At 38.6% G+C, this 22798-nt stretch overlaps 1 protein-coding gene across 5 annotated transcripts in view; it reads right to left on the reverse strand.

Annotated features, from left to right (window-relative positions):
* Positions 1–255: 255 nt before the first annotated feature.
* LOC118845753 overlaps positions 256–22798 on the reverse strand; it is a 30351-nt gene continuing 7808 nt past the window's right edge. For 2 of the 5 annotated variants that reach the window (XM_036753773.1, XM_036753775.1), the window contains 3 exons: positions 11998–12203; positions 3308–3358; positions 256–2827 (listed from right to left, as the gene is read on the reverse strand). In XM_036753773.1, coding sequence (XP_036609668.1) covers positions 279–2827; positions 3308–3338 — 2580 coding nt within the window. In that variant the 5' untranslated portion in view covers positions 3339–3358; positions 11998–12203 and the 3' untranslated portion in view covers positions 256–278. Of the gene's footprint in view, positions 2828–3307; positions 3359–3868; positions 4060–11997; positions 12204–18625; positions 18693–22798 lie in introns of those variants that run through there. The other 3 variants (XM_036753774.1, XM_036753776.1, XM_036753777.1) reach the window with 3 other exon arrangements.

Genomic DNA, 22798 nt, shown 5'->3' on the forward strand with positions numbered 1-22798 from the left:
CCTTACTAAGCCTTATGAGGCTACATAAGCTATACTCCTATTCTATGGAATGTGCGAGTCATTCTTTCTTCACTAAAGGAAAACAAATGGGAAAGGGAGAAACAGCAGCTTGTTGTCCTGCATACTTAGAATACGTCACCACCTTATGAATCAATAAGAAAAGTCAAATTCAATTTCTACCTGTCTGTAAAAGCCAACAATTAACTCAGAAGAAAAAAAAAGGTTTTTTCCCAAAGATACACAGGAAGTCAATTACATTAGGAAAGAATGACATTTTTTTAATTTTCCTTCCTCTTCATTTGATATCTCTCCAGAAAAGATTTGAAAATTCCCGTAGACTCCACCGATTCTTCTTTTCTCTTGGACGTTTTCCCCGGGAACAGCTCTGGACTTCTACTTGTTTTTCTTCCAGGTGACTGATGACGCTTATCATGGCTATAGTCAAGCCACGAGACCAGCAGAGATTCAGAGGGCATAGGTTCTGAATAAGGGGGTGAAGGAATGACAGGTGAATAGTATGTGTGGTGAGGCCTACCAAAATTTGGGAATGTGAGGTAAATATCAGGAGATGTCCTTTGTGGGGGAAGTTGGAGAATAAACTTAATGCCCATTCTTATATTAGAACCAGGCATAGGTGTTGGTATAGCCATCAAATGGGCTATTGTTTGTCCATGCATTCTATCCACATGAGAACAACCATGCGGAATCCAGGAAGCACAAAGGACACAGACATCATAACTTGAACAAAGGCGTGGCCCATCCTGAAAATTAGGACATTGTTTCATCCGCTTAAGAAGAATTTGTTTTCGAATGTCATTTTTAATTTCTTCCTGAGGGATAGAACTTATGATATTGTTAACAGTTTTGTTATGTACAGTACCACCCTCAACTATGTATGGTCTAATATAATTAAAACACCATGAAGAGTCTCTGTTCTTTATTTCCTGGGTCCGGTATTTGGGAACAGATATAGCCTTCACCTGTTTGTCTGGATGTGGTAAGACCTTGGCACAATGGTCAGGATATGAATGACTTTGTACAAAAGGGATAGGATCTCTTGGAGGCTCCAGCTTCTCATCAGAGGTTGCTGGGTTCATTTGTTCATGTTCAAAGTTCAGTGGAGATGTTTGCTGATGGTCAAGCTCTTGGGAGGGTGTATCTGGATGTTCAGGATGTGTAAAATGTGTGGCCCAGTATTTGGGAGTCTGTGAAGGTTTGAGCCATTGTTTCAGGGCTGAAGATGTAACTTGTGTATTTCCCAGAGGAGGTGTGGATGGTGGGTCAAGACCTGAATAAGGAGCCGTCTGATTGTTGGGGTTTTGAGGTGTGTCCCTGTGTTTGGTGTCTAGAGGAAATGTGACCCAATTTGTTAGATTTGAAGGAAGTTTAATCCTCTGGTCAGGATCTGGTGTAGTTCTCATCTGAAAGTCAGAATCTGATGAAATTTCATCCAGCTGTTTAGGTCTTGCTTCATATTTAATGTAGTAGTCAGTACCCTGTGTAAGTTTGACTTTGTGATTTAGTCCTGAAGCAAAATGAACTTGTGGTGTAGGACTTGTTTTGCCCTCTACCTGCTGCTGATCAGCATCCAAGGTAGATTGAACATTGTGGATAGGAGCCAATAGACAGTTAGCCTTCTTATCTGGCCCAAGATCATCATTATCTTGGTAACTGGGGCCCAGACAAACCTGGGCATGGTTATTGGATCCAAGAGAAAACTTAGTTTGGTACTCTGGGTCTGGTAGAATTTTGGTAAACATTTGATCAGAGTCTGAGAAAACTTTAGTCCTATGCTCAGGATCTGGTGGAAGTGAGACTTGATGGTCAGGGGCTACCTTTGTCTCTGTCTCAGGATCTTTTGATTCTAATGGATATGTAATGCAAAATTTGGGGTCTGGAACTTTGACCCATTGGTTGAAGGTTAGTCTACCTTTATCCCTGTCTTTGTCTATCATCTGATCAGCATCTGCTAGAGGACTTGCCCTGTGATATCTGCCAGGTTCACCACTGGCTTTAGAGAAATCAGGGCATAGCAGTGGTGAACCTTTGATTCTGTGTTGGTGACTGAAGGTCTGCAATGGTAATGGGGAGATTATACCCCTTTCATAGTGCTTCATGGCCTGTGGAGCTTTAGACTGATGACTACAGGATAGAAATGGAATAGCTGTGGCTTTGGCCACTGGGCCAAAGTTAAAGGATAGAGAAGCTATAGTTTTGACTATTGGTCTGCAATCTATATAGGATGTAACCTCATTCTGATAACAAGGGGATGAGGCAATTGTGGGCCAGTAGTCGATGTGTCGTACATTTTCAGCCCAGTGGTCAAATCCTTGGGGAATCCTAGGAAGGTGCTCTGGGTCCAGTGAAGCCTTGTTCCAGAGGTTAGGGCTAAGTGGAGGAGCCATCCAGTTTTCTGAGCACGGTAAAGCTATGACACCAGCTGTCCTTGCCCTAGTATCAGGAAATGGCAAGGATGGAATTGTGCTTCTAGCCCAATGTTTAGGGCGTGGTGACTGCGTGGCTATAGGTTTGGTAGGGCCTTGATGATCGAGATGGGGTAAGGGTACAGCCGCTGTTTGACTCTCAGCATGGGATGATTGTATAGCTGTGGTCTGGTGTTTGAAGCATGGTGAGGGAGTGGATGTGTTCTTGTGGCCAGGATGGGGTAACACCTTGCTTTTGGCCTGGTTTTGGTTTAGGCGTGGCATCATCAAAGGCTTGGACTGATGATCTTGTTCATTTGATGGTACAGTCTGGTGTGAGGAACATGGTGACAAATCCATCTTGGTCCGGTGATTAAGGCCTTTTCCAAGGAGTTGGTCTGAGGCTGTTGAGAGATGACATGAGTGAGGGTAATGTAACACACCTTCACCAAAGTAAAAGAATGCTATGTGAGCAGGATTTACGAAAAGAGCAACTGAGAAGGAGAACGTGGAACTGATATAAGAAATCTAAAAGTAATAATACCTGACATTTTTGTTACAGCTTTCAAAGCACTTTCACACATGTGAGGTAGGCTGGGTTGCTATTATTTTATACCCTTTTGGAAGAGGGAAAATTGAAGTTCAGGAAAGTTCAGTGACTGTTTCAGGATCAAGCGGTTAATAAGTGGCAGAGGTAGGACCAGAACGTTGATCTTCCCATGCTTCTACCAGAGCTCTTTTGGCCACAGATTTGAAGGCCACTAACTATAGAGGATAAATGTCAGATAGATGAGTCACAAAGAAAGATGGATCCATGGACTTACAGGGAGAATAAAGACTAAGCAAGGAAATATGTGATAAGCACCAAATACTAAAGTTCTCACCGTTTGACAGAATCTTCTGTCTTCTTCTCATTGTGATGTTGGATGCTTTTCCTGGAGAAAATATTTTTTAAAATGAATCAGGTGACACCTCCATTAGACCTCCCATGCACAAAATTCAATTCACTAGGACTATTCCTTATACCTAGTTGCACTAAGCCCAAATAACTTTTTAAAAAACTATTTCTATTGTTCTTATCTCTGTTCTTGGTAATATATTTTGAGTGATATCCTCATCTTTCCCACAAATGAGAAATAGGTAAAGCCAGTCAGTGGCCGTCTGCCCATCCTGCTTCCGTTCTTAAAAGTCATTATTCAAAGGGAATTGTATTTATTTTTGCTTGGCTCAAAAGGGCAGAATTAAAACTATTTGGAAGTTACAGAAAGGAAGATTTTGATTTAAAATAAGGAAAATACTCCCTCTACAATTAGAGCTATCCTTTATGTAATGGGTAGCCTAAAGAGTGAGGGTAAGTATGACATTATCAATACATATGTTTTTGTTGAGATTTAATGTTTTTTAGATAATTAAAAACAGGACTGAGAAATGCTCATTTCTCCTACCCTTCTACATAGAACCATTCTGAAGAGCCCTGATGATATTTTTCCTCTCTGGCTTCTCAGTCCTCATTCCAAATTATTTCTCACCAATAGGAATTTCAAGAAGTACAGGAAACAGTATTCTAGATGTTCCAAGGATCAGGAACCCAGATCAGTCCAATTCCAAGTAGTGATAATGGTGGTAAAAAGCTTCCCTAATACAGGATGATGTATAATGGATAAATGAATTCTCTATAAAAATAAAGCAACTAAGAAAAAAAAAACAATTTGTCCAGAAATACAAGAGTGTTTCATGAGAACACTATGCCCTAAGATGCAGAGAAAAAAATAGGATTGCTTCTTCAGATACAGATATGCTGCAACTGAGCCCTTATAGTCTGGAGTCACTGAATATAGGTGATTTCTCCTCACACATACTTAAATTGCTAGGTTCATTTTTTATTCTTTACTTGTAGCCAGAGTTTCCTTATTCATCTCTGGGGTACTACTCGGGACAGATTCAGAAATAACACTGTTTTATTGACTTGCAGAAACATAAAACAATAATAACTTGCATTTATGTATTTAAAGGTTTGCAAAATACGGTTTTCTCACAACACACCTTTGCAAGTTTGTTGAGTATTCCTATCCCCATTTTACACATGATGAAACAGTCCCCAAGAAGTTAGGTAATCTGCCTGCCCACAACCACGTGGATACTGTTTTGTGAAAATACTTGAAGTCATGTTGTCTTCCATGGTACACAAATTGTTATGCTTTGTATCTGCATCAAACCCTAAAATTTCCTATTGCTCCACACCAACTGGTTTCTCCAAAAGGGCTATTCAGTTCAAGAGAATAATTCTTGGAGAACACCAAACACTCGAGTTTCTTAAATTCAAATTTAGTTTTTATTCCTCTCTAGGCCTTAGGCCTATAAGCTCTATGACGGGAGGTACCATGTCTTAATAATCTTTTAATTTCCTATAGCTCCCAGCGTAGGACCCTGAGTATTTATTAAACAAAAAAAGTTAATAAATGATTTTTAGCCAGGAAACAGTAGATATGTGGTAACGTATAAGGGCTTCTGTTGGATCTTGGGACAAATATAAGAGGAATAAAAGAAAAAACCAGCAATGTTTCATGCCAGAATTTCTTCTTCCTGGTAGGAAATATAATCCATATACACATCTCTTTCCCCCTTAAATAAAGGAAACATAAAATATAGATTTAATTTGAGGCAGCAACTCAGTAGAAAATTATTTTTTCCTATGTCCTTATCTAAAAAATATCCCATTTGTCACTGTAATCCATTCAACCACAGCAATGTCCATCATAAAATTGCTTAAGGAGTATTAGAAAGAAAACATTTTTTTTAATTTTTATTTTACAAAACTCAGTTCCACAAGTTTTTGAGTTCCAAATTTTCTCCCCTTCCCTATCCTCCCCCCCTCTCCCCAAAGACAGCATGTAATCCCATATAGGTTCTACATATACCCTCACATTAAATTTATTTACATAATAGTCAAGTTGTAAAGAAGAGTTATAACCAATGAAATGCATCATGAGAAAGAAGAAACAAAACCAAAAAAGAAGGAAAAAAAAAGAGAGCAAATAGTTTCCCTCAATCTGCATTCAGACTCCATAATTCTTTCTCTGATCTGGATAGTTTGTTTTTTTTGTTTTTTTCCTTCATGAGTCTTTTTGGTACCCTTGAAGATTTTGGCCTTTGTTTCTTTGATTAAATTAGGAGTCTTTGATGACTTCCTTGCCTCAAGGGAAAGACTAATTTGCATGGGTTTGAGTCCCAGGTTTGTGACACTTTTAGGTCACATGTGTGAGTCACATGTGTGACCCTGAACAAGATATATAAATCCAGAGGCGGGTGTTCTCTCCCTTAGGGCTCTCACTCACTGGAGGAGTGGCACATGACTCTGGGCCAGCCGTTGTTAAGAGCTCCCTGGCTCATTAACCCAGATGTGGATATTTTGCTGGTAACTATGAATTGTGGTCTGGTCTGTCTATATTGTGTATGTTTGTAATTTGTTTGTATTTGCTCTGAAGTTCACGTTGCTGGCTTTTCCTCCTGAACTAAGTGAATGATATTTGTGTGTTGGATTAAAGTGAGATTGTTAATCCCTTAAAGTTACTTTCCTTAGTAAATCAGATCAAAAGAACCTGTGCTGGCAGCTCTTGTTGCTGGTTGTTTTTGGATCTCACACCCCACAACAGCTGCTAGCTGAATTGTTGCTATATCATCACAGATACTGTGTGTCTGTAATTGCGTATAATGCTCTCCTGGTTCTGCTCCCCTCACTCAGCATCAGATCATGTAAATCTTTCCAGGTTAATATGAAGTTCATCTGCTCCTCATTTCTTATAAGACAATAGTATTCCATTACATTCATATACTACAACTTGTTTAGCCATTCCCCTGTTGATGGATATCCCCTTGATGTCCAATTCTTTGCCACCACAAAAGGAGCAGATATAAATATTTTTGTACATGTGGGTCCATTTCCCACTTGTGTGATCTCTTTGGGATACAGCCCTAGAAGTAGTATATCTGGGTCAAAAGGTATGCACATAGTTCCAAATTTTTGTAGTTCCAAATTTCTCTCCAGAATGGCTGGATCAGTTCATAACTCCACCAACAATGTAACAGTGTTCCTATTTTCCCACATCTTTTGCAGCATTTATCATTTTCCTGTTTTGTCATGTCAGCCAATGTGACAGGAGAGATATGGTACCTAAGAGTTGTTTTGATTTACATTTCTCTAATCAATAGTGATTTAGAGCATTTTTTCATATGACTATAGATATCTTTAATTTCTTCCTCTGAAAACTGCCTGTTCGTATCCTTTCACCATTTCTCAATTGGGGAATGACATGTATTCTTATAAATTTGACTCAGTTCCCTATATATTTTAGAGATAAGGCCTTTATCAAAGACACTGGTTGTAAAAATTCTTCCTGATTTTCTGCTTCCCTCCTAGTCTTTCTTGCATTGGGTTTATTTGTACAAAAACTAGAAAGGGAATAATTGCTTGGGTAAGCTCCACATACAAGCCTAACCTTAGCCATCCATTTGTGAGCCTCTAGGACTAATGGTCATGAGGAAGAAAACCTAAACTAACACAAAGAATCCATCCCATAATCCATTTCTAGCCCAAGTAGTTGTAATGAAAAATCTTCTCTATTGATTGGAACTGCAATATGGCAAGTGATTCATTTGTAACTCATCAAAGCATATACTGGTTTACATGCGAAGAGTTTAAAGAAACTCAAAGTGAAGGCTTCTGGCAAATCTAGCAACAGTCAGATTGTGAAATCAATCATAGGTTCTTCCTAAAAAAATTACCACAAACTTTCTGTTTATATGGTCTCATTAAATACTATTCCAAAATATTGAAACACTTTTCAGTATCATAAAGATAGATTAGGCATCAGTAGCCTAGATCATCGGATTGCCTATCCCAGAATCCTACTATCCCAGTATTATAGATTTGGAGCTGTAAGGGACCATAGAGATTATCAAAACCAGCCTCTTTGCTGTATAGATAAGGAAACAGACCCCAAAAGCAGAAGTGACTAGCCCAAAGTCTCACCAATCATCAATGACCAAGATATAGATATAAAAATACACAGCCTACATGATTCCCAGGAAATTCCCTTTATCAGGGCCAAAGTCTTCAGAGAAGCCAGTTTCCTTCTTCCTTCTTCAGCTACGAGTGATTCCATTTGATTCCTAAGGCCTGATCCTGAGGAGCTCAGACCCTTATGCCTTTTTTTCCATTTTTGTTACACTAAGAAAATGTCTATCATATTTGCCCCTTGTAATCTCTATGACCCTGACCCCTTTACTCTTTGGGCAGCTCTTTTTCTAAAGGCATGTTCACCGATAAGAACATCAGGCACAGAAGAATAATAGGATATTTAAATACAAATCAGGAAACTGACCAGTTTTGTTCCAAGTGGTCCTGATGAATACAAACTCCCTCCCTTCCAACTCCCAACTAATGTGGTCCCAGTACAAAAAAGGCACTGTTGTGATTATAAATAATAAGCAACTAAGAAAAAAACCATCCAGTACCCCCCCCCAAATCATACTCTTTTCTTCTCTTAAGGGAATTGTACCTGAGATGCAGAGAAAACAAAATGCTCTTCTTTAGATATTTATTCCATGATTTGAGTCTTTAGCTGCCCACCCCAAATAAATTACCTGTGGTTACCTTAGAATCACAGAGCAAGGGGGGAAGAGCCAAGATGGTGGCTGGAAAGCAGAGACTAGCATGAGCTCCTTGCCAAGTCCCTCCAAAAACCTATAAAAATGGCTCTGAACCAGTTCTAGAACTGCAGAATCCACAAAATAGCAGAGGGAAGCAGGGCTCCAGCCCAGGACAGCCTGGATGATTGCTGGGTGAGGTCTTTCACACACGGAGCTGGGAGCTGGGAGCAGAGCAGAGCAGAGCCCAGCATGGGCCCCACAGACCAAACAGACCAGGAGCCAGGCAGAGCAGGCCCTAGTGCCCTGAATCAGTGAGCTATGGCAGTTGCCAGACTTCTCAACCCACAAACACCAAAGACAGCAGAGAAGGTTAGTGGGAAAAGCTGCTGGGGACAGGGTGATAGAGTTCTCGGTTCAGCCACTACTCCCAGGGACAGCGGAGGTAGTGCAGCTACAGAACTACAGCTGCAGTTGCTTCAGGCCCCAGGCCCACCTGGTGGGATGAATTGAGTGGTGGATCAGAACAGGAGTGCACAGCCTGCTAAAGATCTAAGTCCACTCTGGGTTGGGGGTTCTTGGGGAAGGAGGAGTGCTGGTGTGGCAGAGCTGGCTGTAATAGCTCTGAAATCAACAGCACATCCCCCCAAGCTTGGAACATAGTACTCTTTACTCTACAAGCAGTCATACCCTGACAAAAAACTTAAGGTTCAAGTAAGTTGGCTGGGAACGTGGCCAGGCAGTGAAAACGCACCCAGATTCAGTCTCAGACTTTGGAATCTTTCTTTGGTGACAAAGAAGACCAAAACATACAGCCAGAAGAAGTCAACAAAGTCAAAGAGCCTACAACAAAAGTCTCCAAGAAAAACATGAACTGGTCTCAGGCCATGGAAGAGCTCAAAAAGGATTTGGAAAAGCAAGTTAGAGAAGAAAAGGGAAAATTGGGAAGAGAAATGAGAAGGATGCGAGAAAACCATGAAAAACAAGTCAAGGACTTGCTGAAGGAGACCCAAAAAAATACTGAAAAATATACTGAAGAAAACAACACCTTAAAAAATAGACTGTCAAATGGCAAAAGAGCTCTGAAAAGCCAATGAGGAGAAGAACGCCTTGAAAGGCAGAATATGCCAAATGGAAAAGGAGGTCCAAAAGACCACTGAACAAAATACTACCTTAAAAATTAGATTGGAGCAAGTGGAAGCTAGTGACTTGATGAGAAATCAAGATATTATAAAACAGAACGAAAGGAATGAAAAAGTGGAAGACAATGTCAAATATCTCATTAGAAAAACCACTGACCTGGAAAAAAGACCCAGGAGAGATAATTTAAAAATTATTGGACTACCTGAAAGCCATGATCAGAAAAAGAGCCTAGATATCATCTTTCAAGAAATTATCAAGGAGAACTGCCCTGATATTCTAGAGCCACAGGGCAAAATACAAATTGAAAGAAACTATCTATCACCTCCTCAAATAGATCCCAAAAAGAAATCTCCTAGGAATATTGTCGCCAAATTCCAGAGCTCCCAGATCAAGGAGAAAATATTACAAGCAGCTAGAAAGAAACAATCTGAGTATTGTGGAAACACAATCAGAATAATCCAAGATCTGGCAGCTTCTACATTAAGAGATTGAAGGGCTTGGAATACGATATTCTGGAGGTCAATGGAGCTAGGATTAAAACCAAGAATGACTCCAAGGCAAAATATGGATTTTCAATAAAATAGAGGACATTCAAGCTTTCTCAGTGAAAAGACCAGAACTGAATAGAAAATTTAACTTTCAAACAAAAGAATCAAGAGAAAGAAAAAGAACAAGAAAAAGAAATTGCAAGGGACTTACCAAAGTTGAACTGTTTTGTTTACATTCCTACATGGAAAGATGATGTATATGATTCATGAGACCTCAGTATTAGGATAGCTGAAGGGAATATGCATATATATCTATATGTGTGTGTGTATGTGTATATATATATATATATATATATATGTGTGTGTGTGTGTGTGTATGCATGTATACATGTTCATATATATATATACAGAGAGAGAGAGAGAGAGAGAGAGAGAGAGAGAGAGAGAGAGAGAGAGGGCACAGGGTGAGTTGAAGATGAAGGGAAGATATATAAAAGAAATAAAATCAAATTAAGGGATGAGAGAGGAATATATTGAGAGAGGGAGAAAGGGAGAGATAGAATGGGGTAAATTATCTTCCATAAAAGTGGCAAGAAGAAGCAGTTCTGTAGGAAGAGAAGAGAAGGCAGGTGAAGGGGAATGAGTGAATCTTGCTCTCATCAGATTTGACCTGAAGAGGGAATACCATACACACTCAATTGGGTATCTTACCCCACAGGAAAGAAGGAGGAAGAAGATAACAAAAGGGGGGATGATAGAAAGGAGGGCAGATGGGGGAGGAGGTAATCAAAAACAAACACTTTCAAAAAGGGACAGGGTCAGGGGAGAAAACTGGATAAAAGGGGATAGGCTAGGAAGGAGCAAAATATAGTTAGTCTTTCACTACATGAGTGTTGTGGAAGGGTTTTACGCATAATGATACGAATGTGGCCTATGTTGAATTGCTTGCCTTCTTAGGGAAGGTGGGTGGGAAGGGAAGAGGGGAGAAAATTTGAAACTCAAAATTTTAAAAAAAGGTGTTCAAAAACAAAAAAAAAAGTTTTTGCATGCAACTAGAAAATAAGATACACAGGCAATGGGGCATAGAAATTTATCTTGCCCTACAAGAAAGGAAGGAAAAAGGGGATGGGAGGGGAGTGGGGTGACAGAAGGGAGGGCTGACTGGGGAACAGGGCAACCAGAATATATGCCATCTTGGAGTGGGGGGGGGGAGAGTAGAAATGGGCAGAAAATTTGTAATTGAAACTCTTGTGAAAATCAATGCTGAAAACTAAATATTTTAAATAAATTAAATTTTAAAAAAAAGAACCACAGAGCAATAGTCTTTCATTTAAACATCTACATTCAGTTTCTTCACCTATCTACCGAATGCTAGTCAATACAGGGGCTGACTCAGAGAAGGCCTTGCTTGAATATAGAGTAGAAACAGAGGCCAATCACCAAAACCAAAACAAACCAAAAAAAAAAAAAAAAGAACAACCAAAAAACAACCAGACAAATCTCACTACCAACAACAACTTGAAGAACACAGAGCAATAATTGATTTCTTATTTGAGCCCTATATTGCAGCTTAACTTCTACCTTTTTGACTATGAGGCCAAGTAATGGTCTTTGGAATTTTGACAGCATACCACCTACCACCACAACCATTTCTGGTACTTTTACCACTATTATTTCTGCTTCGACTCCTGCTGCTACAGCTACTACTACTGCTGTTGCTGTTACTCCTGCTACTACTACTTCTTCTACTACCACAACTACTACTACTACTGCTGCTACTGCTGCTGCTGCTACTAATCTACTACCAGTATTTCTGCTTACTATTGCTGCTCCCACTGCTGCTGTTAATACTAATACTACATTCCATGCTTCTGACTTCAGCCTATCTCAAAGTTTTTGCATACATTATCTCATTAGAATTCCACAATAACTTTGTTAATGTTGACCATAAAGGACCCAAAAGTGATTACTCAGATAGGGTGATAGATTAGTTATCTCATCAGTGTGGGTTAGCCCCTGATAAGCCAAGCACGATTTCTAATTCTAAGAGATATTTGCCTGTGTCTTTTAATGAATCCTTCCTAATGAATCCATCCAAAGTTCTGGGTGTTTTCCTTTGCTTCCTTTAATACATGAGGGGTACCAATGTAGAGTTTCATCCTTCCCATTCTCACTCTTTAAGCCTCTTACTTATTTTAGTCATATACGTCATTAACTTTGAATTTCATCCCACTTCTCATGCAAAGATCACTATTGATCACTCATTGATGCTTACTATATATTAGGTGTCAACCTACCATTTTTCTCTGCATTGTCCTTAGGATTACTTGTAGTTTTTATTCTTCAAATTCACAGCCTTGTGAGAATACTGGTTTTAAGGAGGTGGACTTCAGTAGCACTAAGCAGTTGGTGATCATTGAAAGTCCAGAGCAATTTTCCGGAAATGACCCTGACTAATCTCTTCTTTCTCAACTCTAAATCCATCATTTTCCATCTACAGCACCTGTCCAAGATAGACATAGATATATTTATAAATAGACAGACAGGCATACAGATAGATGAGAGAGAGAGAGAGAGAGAGAGAGAGAGAGAGAGAGAGAGAAAATTACCTCTAAATCAATGAGTTTTTCCATTTCCAGTCTACATAGTTAAGATACAGGCCCTCTAGACAGTTGTAACAACTTTCTGCTTGCAGCTGCTATGGAGGTGTAAGGCCATTAATGCCAGCACACAGGAGGGCTGCTAGCAGCATTGTTGTTATAAAATGGCATAGTTGTGCCAGATCTGCAGATTAAAAGGAAAGTATGGGGCTTTAGGGGACTAGGAGAGTTGTTGGATGTTTCCCAGTTATTCGGTTGCTCTTTATACTTATAGTGGCTATGGTTCTGTGGAGCCCCAGGAGCAGCAGTGGCCTGAAAGAAAACAGGCAAATAGCAATGATGGGAGTGGTTTCCTGGGTGCCTAGAGCGGGCCCCTGGGAGATAACCTCTCCTTCCCCCTCCCTACCCCACTAGCACTCCAGAGGAGACAAGAGGAGAGAGGCTGGAGCAACAGCTGTGGGAGGAAAACTAGCAGAGGCTTGGAGGAGGCCAGAGCCAGGGCTTGAGTGGATTAGCTTGGCTCTAGATTGTGCTGCAAGGGTGGATGCCCTGAAAGGGTATTGTATTTGGAAGCCAGACCAGAGCAGCTAGAGCCTGTGTGAGAACTTAGGAAAGGTGAGAGCAGGAATGGAGAAGTGCCTGCATCAGGACTCAGGCAGAAGCCAGGAGCACTTGGGTCCTGCTGGAAGATGAGGAATGCTGGAGCTAAGAATTCAGCCCCAGGGCAAGAGAAAAAGTTTGCAGTGGGCTCTGACTGTGCTCTTTTGCTTCCTTCCTCTGGGACAGTTTGGGATGGGGAGGAGGAGGCAGAGTTACCTATGGGGGGTGGAGAGAAGTGCTATGGACCCCCAAGGACCCTACCCTGTTGGCTTTGTTGCCCAGCCCAGTGCCCCTCAGGACTTGGAAGCAGGAGCTGGAACAGTGTAGACTAGAAGAACACACCCCCCAAGAGAAATTTATTTCGACTTTTTTATTTGTCTTGGGACTTTGTTATTAAAGCATGCTGGTACCTGAGGGTGCCAGGAGGAAGCCTACAATGGCAGCATGGGGAGAAGGACACACCTGCAAGAAGGACTTCACTTGGACACTCTGTGTTCACTAAAGAGATTGTAACTTGCTGTGACCTAGGGGAGAATGGTGTTTGTATTGTAAACAAATATTTGGGGGAATGATACTGAATGATATGTTTTGTTATGTTGTGAATGCTGTGCTTTAGTTCCCTGAATGTGATTGCAAAGCATAGTGCCTCTATTTGTTCCAGGATTCATGGCCATTTAAATTGTAAGGCCAAGGATCTTGGAGGGGTGGATTATAATGGTAAGAAGGGTGGGGCTTTTTTTTTTTTTTTACTGTTTTCTCTTTTGGAATGCTAAGGTAATCAAGTACCTTTGACTCTTGTCTTTCAAATGTAATGGCAAGCAAAGTGGAACTTTTTGCTGTTTTTTGTTTGAGTGCTTCTCAGCACTGAGGTAATCAAGTGCCTTTGATGAGCTTTGCCTTTGTTTCTTTGATTGAATTGAGAGTCTGATGGCCTGCTCAAGAAACAAGAAAGCCTAGTTCACATGAGTTTGAGTCACATGGTTGTGATGCCCTCTAACCCTGAGAAGGTCATATAAGATCTGAGGTTGGCATTTTGTTTTGGCAGTTCTCACTCACTGGAAGAGTGTCATGTGATTTGACCAGACAAGACCCAGGTAGCCATCATGGAGCTCCCTCAGCTTTGAAAACTCAGATGTTTATGCTTCTCTCTCTGGTAACTGTATGTATTGCTAAAGTTAGATGGTTAGAAGCATGTCCACTGATTTGTGTTTGCTCTGTTTATATAGTGTATGCTTGTAATTTCTGTTTGTATATTCTCCGAAGTTCAGGGTGCTGGCTTTTTCCCCCTTTTCCCCTATATGTTTAATTAAAGTAAGATTGTAAACCCCTTAAAGTTACTTTCCTTAGAAAAGCAGATCAAAGAATCTGTGCTAGCAGCCCTCGTGTGTGCTGGTGTTATTGGCCTTACACCTCCACCACAGCTGCAAGCAGCATTGTTGGTACAACAGTTTAATCAAGTATGGCAAATAACTCATCTCTTAATTGGATATTAGCCCACCTATGTGCTCAGAGCCTAGAAGAAAGCAAGGAGGAATCCTCCAACACTGCCAGTGCTTAAATTATGGAAATCATACAGGACCAACCATCCCCAAAGAAATTCAATATATACCGTTTTGCATTATTATAACATGAACTGTGCTTCTGTTATTTTTTAATACAGAAATTTTTGTGTGTGGGGGGGTGAATTGTAGCTACTGTGAGAGTGATTTCTGTTAAATCTTTTAGACTGACTGTGCCAATTTAGAAGACAATAATTATATCTATATATACTTACCATTTTAAACTATGATATTCTTATAGAAATGTAACCTAAAGTAACTCTGTTGCTGAAAAATTGGTGAGAAAGTGGGCCAAAGGCACCAGTGATATAAAAAGTAATGATGAAGATTAAAATAATACTTTTCTTTTGCATAAAACTTTATAGTTTTCAAAGCACAAAATATGGTATGGTGCAGCTCATATTTCAATTTTAAAAATTAACTCACTGGGTATTTTTGGCAAGAATAAGATGTTGAATTTCAGCCTTACTAAGAAAAATAACGTGAAGTTAACCAAATACATAACTAAAATTATAAGAAAATGGTAATTCCTGATTTAAAAAAAAATAAAATGGAAGGCTATGTTACTGACTCACTAAGCTGAGTTACCCTCAATGAACCTTACTCCTTATCTTACCATGCCATTATTTTGAGTTTTGGGTAGAGTAACATATATTGTCTTTCCAATATTTCCTCTTAGCAATTATTCAGAATGACACATTGTGTTGGCAATCAAAATGGGCTCTTAGCACTTAATTCAACCAAGTGCCCTTGAAGTGTTTGGCCTTTCTGTCCTTGATTAAATTAGGAGTCCTTGATGACCTCCTTGCCTCAAGGGAAAGCCTAGTTTATGTGGGTTTGAGTGACATGTTTGTAACATCAGAGGCTTTTAGACCACGGGGGTTTAAGTCGTGTCTTTGTGACGATTTTAGGTCAGGTGGGTGAGTCTCATGTGTGACTCACCCATGACACTGAAAAAGGTATAAACCCAGGGGTTGGCTTTCTCTTTCTTGGAGCTCTGACCCACAGCTGTGGTGACATGTGTGACTCTGGGCCAGCCCTTGTTATGAGCTCCTGGGCTGAACTTAGGTGTTGGTAACTATGAATTGTATTTGGCCTGTCTCTCGATGTTTGTAATTTGTTTGTATTTGCTCTGAAGTTCAGGGTGCTGGCTTTTCTTCCTGAACTAAGTGAATGGTATTTGTACTTGTATCAAAGTACACTTGTTAACCCCTTAACATTGCTTTCCTTAGTAAAGCAGATCAAAAGAACCTGGGCTTGCAGCATTCTGTGAGCTGATTGTTGTTGATTTTACACCCCTCCCACCCACCCCCCCCCCCCCCGCAGCAGCTGCTAGCCGGATTGTTGAAACACACATTCTCTCTCTTACCCTTGGCCCTACACCTTAAAGAAAGGATAGCCTTGGATTCTCCTGCTCTTGCAACAGAGAAAGTCAGTATATTGTGTATTGGAGAGGCACCTAGAAGCATAGAGCCAATTAATATGTTATCTTCTAAAAAGTAAAAAGTATTTCTTTACCAAGTGAAAAGAATGAAGATAATCCCAGCTGTGGTTTTTCTCCATTAGAATTTCCATGTGGCAGGAATACATGAGGCTAAACACTTACCATGCTGCGTAATCTGAAGAGGTCATTAAAGTCACTTAGCCCTAGCTTTCTAGATGGAAAAAAATGGATGGTAGTGGATAGGGAGAGGGGCCTAGCAATGTAGGACTTAAGACATTGTTTGGAATAGAGAGGAAGGGAAAGATGGTGAGAAGGCCAAGAAGTGAAAAAGAGCAATTGAATAGAAGCCCTGTCCCATTTAGATATATTAGCAGTGAGAATCACAAGGAAGGGGAAGATGGCAAGAAATATAGAAAAATTTACAGTAAAAAGAATAAACACCATTGAGTGAAGAATAGTAACTCAGAAATTTATGATCAAAAGAAAAACTTTGCAACAAATTCTATGGAATCCCCACTAATAAGAAAAACAACATCAAGCAACTCAAAAATAATTTTAAGAGAATCTTTAAGTAACAAAAGACATTAAGCAGAAATCAGAGCTCTCAAAGAAGAAATATGAGGGGAAAATAAAGTGTCCCAAAAGAATTAGTGCAATTTTAAGCTATTAAAGATTGAAACTGTCATAATGTTTTTGGGACATTCTCTATTCTGGGGGGGGGGGGAATGAAATATTTGGACCTCAAAAACATAGAAGTACAATAAAATTTGGTAGAAGGGAATCGAAACATGAGAACATAAACAAGACATATGGGTTGTTATACAAACCAAGCACCTGACTTTGAAAATATATTAAAAGAAACATTAGCCTACTTCAGGAATTAACTCAAGAAAATTCTCCTGAGGAATTGGAAACAGAAAATAAAGTACATAGAATCCATGGAACATAGACAGAGAAAAACTCCAAGTTTAACTCACAAGGAAACATAATGGTGAGATATCAGAACTTCTTTGTCAAAGAAATACTCCAGGATGCAGAGAGCAAGTTATTAACCTACCAAAGAAGTGAGTTTGAATCATTTAGTACTGCACCTTGTCTTTAATAAACCAAAGAGCAAATCAGAATATGATATTACAAAATGCAAAGGAGACTTCTGTCCCCAAAATAGCATATCCCACGAAGCTAGATCTAATCATCAATGAGAAAATATGGTTTTTCAGTATAATTAAGGAGTATGAGTCATTCCTCCAAAATAAATCACAGGTGAGTTGGATATTTGACATGGAAACACTTCAAAAAGAGAAACATATGGATACTAAATTTTAAAAATGAAGATGAAGCCTAGCAAAAGAACCATTGCTGCTTTGATTCTAGGTATAGGTAAGGCTATTTTACTGAAGATCAAAGAATACAAAAAGAAAATATAGAAGCAAAAGACTAACAGAGGTTTAAAAGGTTAGGATAAAGAGAGGGAGAAAATAAAAACTTTTTTTTTAAAAAGAGGTGGGGAGTGGAGTAATGAGATCCACAAAAAAAGAAAAACTAAAAGATGTGATAGAGGAGGGAACAAAGCTTCTTCTCCACAGAAGACCTGGGAAGGATATAGATGCTAACAGTTATGCTCCACAAATAGGATATTAGATTCCAAAATAACCCAGTACATAAAAGAAGTAAGGGTGGTAGTGAAGTAAATGAGCACATCCTGGAAAACACTGCCCCAAATAAATAAATATCATTAAAGTGAAGAGAGTAGATATTTAGGCAAGGCAAGAAGGATTCTGAATATTTGGGCAGAAAAGGAAGGAAGGAAGGAAAGAAGGAAGGAAGGAAGGAGGGAAGGAAGGAAAAAAGGAAGGAACAAACAAATGAATGAACAAAGGAAAGAGGGAGGGAGGGAGTGAGGAAGAAAGGAAGGAAGAAAGGAAGGAAAGAAGGAAGGAAGGAAGGAAGGAAGGAAGGAAGGAAGGAAGGAAGGAAAGAAGGAAAGGAAAGGAAAGGAGAAAGAAAGGAAGGAAGAAAAGGAGGGAGGGGGAGGAAGAAGAAAGAAAGGAAGGGGGAGAAATAATCAAAAAATAAACACAAGAAACATGGGACAGAGAAAAGTAATGGGAGGGAATAGGGTCTGCCAGATGAGTTTGGGATCAGATCAATGTGAAACAAACCACAGGGACCAAGAACTGAGGGAAAAAAGGGGGGGAGGGACAGAAAAGACATTGATAGAAAAAAACAAAATGGAGAAAAAACTAATTATATTCATATATGTATGTATATATGTGTAGACATGTATACATACATGTGTATGTATGTATATATGTGTGCATATATATATATATTCCTCATTAAGATGAAAGAATATGATAGAATGGATTAAGAAAGCAAAACTCAAGAAATTTTTGCATTACAGAAATACAATAATTCCACACTATTCTTTCCCTCCACTGAGACTTTACTATAATTTAAGCCTCATCACTTCTCTTCTAGATTATTACAATAGCTTAAACATTGATCTTTTTCCTTTCAGTCTCACCCCACCCCCAATCTATCCTCCATATAGTTGCCAAGTTAATATTCCTAAAACAAATCTGATCATGTCATATACCTACTTAAACATTTTCAGTGGCGACCTATTAGTTGTAGAAATAAAATACAAAATCCAAAGATTTTAAATCTTCCACAATATATTTTCAACCAGACTTTTCTAGTCTTATTTTATATCACTCACCATCACTCTCTGTTCCAGTCAAACTGACCTGGTAACTGTTCCTCAAGCACAACATTCTGTCTCCTTCGTGTGTGGAATGCTCTTCATCCTCAACTTCACTTCTCAGAATTTCTAGCTTCTTCCAAAACACAGCTCATAAACCTCTTCCTACACAAAGTCTTTCCTGATCTCTCCAATTTTTAAGGTTTTCTTCTTGAATTTACCTTGAATTAATTTGTTTCTATTTTGTGTTGGTGTGTGTGTGTGTGTGTGTGTGTGTGTGTGTGTGTGTGTTGTAAGCCCCTAGAAAAATGGAAATGGATTTTTTTTCTTGGTTTCCATATTGCCTAGCACATAGTAGACACGAAAATTTTGTTAAAATGAATTAGAAAGAATTCTAATTCAAAAATGAGAAGCAGGTTATTAGATGATTTCAAAAAAGCAGGAATTGAAATTATGATTTTAGGTAAGAAATAATATAATCTGATATCAGGAGTAAGAAATTCAAAACACATTATGCTTAAAGACACAAGTTAAATGAAATAATACCATTATTAAGTATACACACACACACACACACACAACAACACCAAGTAGCACAGTTTCTAAGTATTTAAGAGAAAACTAACAAATTCCAAAAAGGCATAATTATATAATAATTAGGAAACTTTAATATTCATCTTTTATAACTAAATAACTTTTAAAAATAAATAATAGGGAAAATATAGAACTCAGTAAGCAGTTAGAATAATTACATTTGAAAATTTTTAGCAATTTTTTTTTTTAGAATATGAAGTAGCTTACATATTTCTCAGCAACTGGTATGTTCACAAAAGTCATGTTGTAGGGCATAAAATAGGAAAAGGCAGAAAAACTAACCATATATTTTCAAAACATAGAACAGTAAAAAGTAATTAATATAGAAAACATAAACCTAAAGGTAGGCTAAATAATGTCAAAAAACAAATGATAGAATATTATATATAAATATGTATATATATATGTATATATATATATATATACATATATATGAAATTGATAGCATGAGAAAACAAACCAAAATGTATGTAATGCATTGCATGCAGTATGCCTCAGAGGGATAGATATCTGAAAATATGCATATTAACAAAATGGAAAAATAAATAAGAGCAGTATGCATTTAAAAAGGAAACAAGAGAATAAAGAAAATAACCAAAAAAAGAAATTCTGAAATTAGAGTATAAACTGAAAAAAATATAAATAATATACTGACAAGCAATACAAAGAATTGTATTTTGTAGGACTAAGCAAGTTTAATTACCTATAGCTAAAGATTTTTTAAAGACAATTATAGGCTAAAAAGTATATGATTATTTACAAAAACATAAAATGCCAAAATATCAAATAAGAAATAAAGATAGTTTTTTTAAAAAAATCTGACACTAGAAAAAAAAATTGAGAAGCCATAAATAAAATTCCAAAGGGGGAGAAAGAGAAAATACCAGTAGAGAGAGATTTATGCTCTAAGTGAAATCTATAAAATACTTAAAAGTAGTTGATATGTATCTTATAAAAATTATTCTCAATAATAGAGAAATAAGGCATTTTGCCAGACTTGGGTTTTTTGAGGCAAATACAAGAATCTAAAGAGGCATAAGACAGAGAAAGGCAATAATAGAATTATTTTACTAAAGCCTATTGGTATAAGAATTTCCAAAAAAATCCTAGGAAAGAGATAGCATCTATATTTTTAAAATCCACTGTGTTGGATTTATGTTTAGCAATATAACTAGCATAATTAATATGTTTGTACATAGAGATATGTTTTTTTCTGGATTTGTGATTTCATTGATACAGAGAATTCATAGAAACTCGACCAATGTAGACCAGCACAATTTTTTCCTCTAGATTGTTGTATTTGAGAGTCTCCTAGGGCCTTTGATATCTTAAGTGACTTGCCTTGTGTTCCTTACACAGTTGCTGTTGTTTGTTCATTTTTCAGGCCTATCCAACTCTTTGAGAACCCGTTTGGGATATTCTTGGCAAAGATAAGAGAATGATTTGTCATTTCCTTCTCCAGATCACTTTGCAGATCAGGAATGGAAGGGTTAAGTGACTTGCCCAGGGTCATACAGTTAAATAGTGTCTGAGGCTGAATTTGAATTCAGTGAAAGTTTTCCTGATTCCAGGTCCAGCACTCTAATCCACTCCACTACATAGATGCCACAGTTAATATGTGTCAAAGGCAAGGTTAGAAGTTAGGTCTTCCTGACTGCGAAACCAGCTCTCCAACCAATGCACAATATCACCTCTCATGTTTAATCACTTAAAAGACAAAAATCACATGTTTATATCAATGGATGCAGGAAAACTCTAACAAAAAGGACATGCATGCAAAGGTTCTACTTTAACAGGATCAATCATCTAAAATAAAGAATATCATATGTGGCATAAAATACCAGAAGTGTTTCCAACAAGCAAGTAAAGCAAGAAATGCTAGCTAAAGAAATGGAAGTGAGAAGGAGAGAATAAGGGGGAAAGAGAGAGAGAGAGAGAGAGAGAGAGAGAGAGAGAGAGAGAGAGAGAGAGAGACATACTTCGATTCCTCAGAGAATCTAGAATAAACTAATTAAAATAATCAATAACTTTACTATTGTGGTAGGACCAGTGGTTTCCTCATGCAGCTTCCCTGACCCTGACACAACTTCCCTGATCTCCATCACTACAGAAGAAATATCTTTCACGTCAACTGGGAAGCCAATATTGTATTTTTTTAATTACATGGATAAGGTTATTATAAGGACTTACATTTCACTGCTGACAGGGGTCATAGGGTGTGGCAGGCCTTGCCCTAGCCCTCTTATAAATTCAATCTATCAAAACAATTTCCTTTAGGAATATTTCATCCTCTCCATTGCAGATCCCCTTCTGTGAGATGGCTGCAGCAAGGGGAATTCATCTTTACAAGGCCAAGTCACCTAAAAAGGGACAAAGATCATATCCCTTCTAAAGGCTCTAACACATTTAGTTGGCTCAGTAAAAGGTCTTCAGAGAGTTTCTCCAGGCTCTGGAAATCCAAAGTATTATCAGACCACACCCTCAGAAGCCATGGCCCCAGGGACTACTCAGATTTCTCTTTGAACTTCACCTGCAACCACTTCAGTTTCCTGGTAAAGAGGATCCAACCACATTTCCCCACAGGTAGCTCCTACACAGTTCTGTCCTCCTTCAGCTGCTGAATGAAGATGGACAAAATCACATAACCTTAACTCTTCTGATTAATAACCATTGGTTACACAACTTCAATTGGATCCTCAATGCTGCTAGGCAATCCAACTATGTTGTTGTTCATCCTTTGTTTTTGAAGAAGACTAGAGACATCACGATGAGTCAAGGTACAGTGTGTTTGGCTGTGGCTTATCAGTCCAATGTGAGTTCAGAAGACTCAACCGTAAACCAGGCATAAGTAGTCTGTAGGAATATTTGAGATGGAGACATCTCTGGATTTGTGTAGCTCATGTTTCCTTTGTGCAACGGCGATTCTGCTTTGCTCACAGAAAACTGTACTTTCTTTGATGTGGGCATGCCATGGTGGATGGTCCTATGCCAGGGTCTCCCATGTCTCACAATCAATACTAAAGTTTTCAAAGAGACCTTGAGAGGGTCCTTGTACTGCTTCTTCTGACCATCCTGTGAGCATTTGCTTTGTGTGAATTCTCTGTAAAATAAATTTTTTTTAGGTAAGTGTGCATTTGACATTCAAGTTACATGGACAGCCTATCAGAGTTCCTTTCCTTGCAGTAAAGTTTGAATGCTTGGAAGTTCAGCTTGAGAGAGGACCTCAGTGCCTGGTACCTTATCTTGCCAGATAGTCTAGAGAATCTTCCCAAGTTGATTCAAACTGAAGTGGTTCAGGTTTCTGGTATGGCACTGATAGACTGTCCAGGTTTTACAGGCATACAGCAATGAAGTCAGCACAACAGCTATGCAGAGCTTCAGCTCAGTATGCAGTCTAATAGCTCTTTTCTTTCACCCTTTCTTTCAGAGCTTCTCAAATGCTGAGCTAGTTCTAGCAATGAGTATATCAACCTCATCATATATATGGACATCCCTAGAAAGTATATGGCCAAGGTGAGTGAACTTATCTACAGTATTCAAAATGTATCTATTTCCCATAAGCTATGCTTCCACATACAGATAGTGTGGTGCTTGCTG

Source organism: Trichosurus vulpecula, chromosome 4, assembly GCF_011100635.1.
Source record: "Trichosurus vulpecula isolate mTriVul1 chromosome 4, mTriVul1.pri, whole genome shotgun sequence".
In the NCBI taxonomy this organism is placed as follows: Eukaryota; Metazoa; Chordata; class Mammalia; order Diprotodontia; family Phalangeridae; genus Trichosurus; species Trichosurus vulpecula.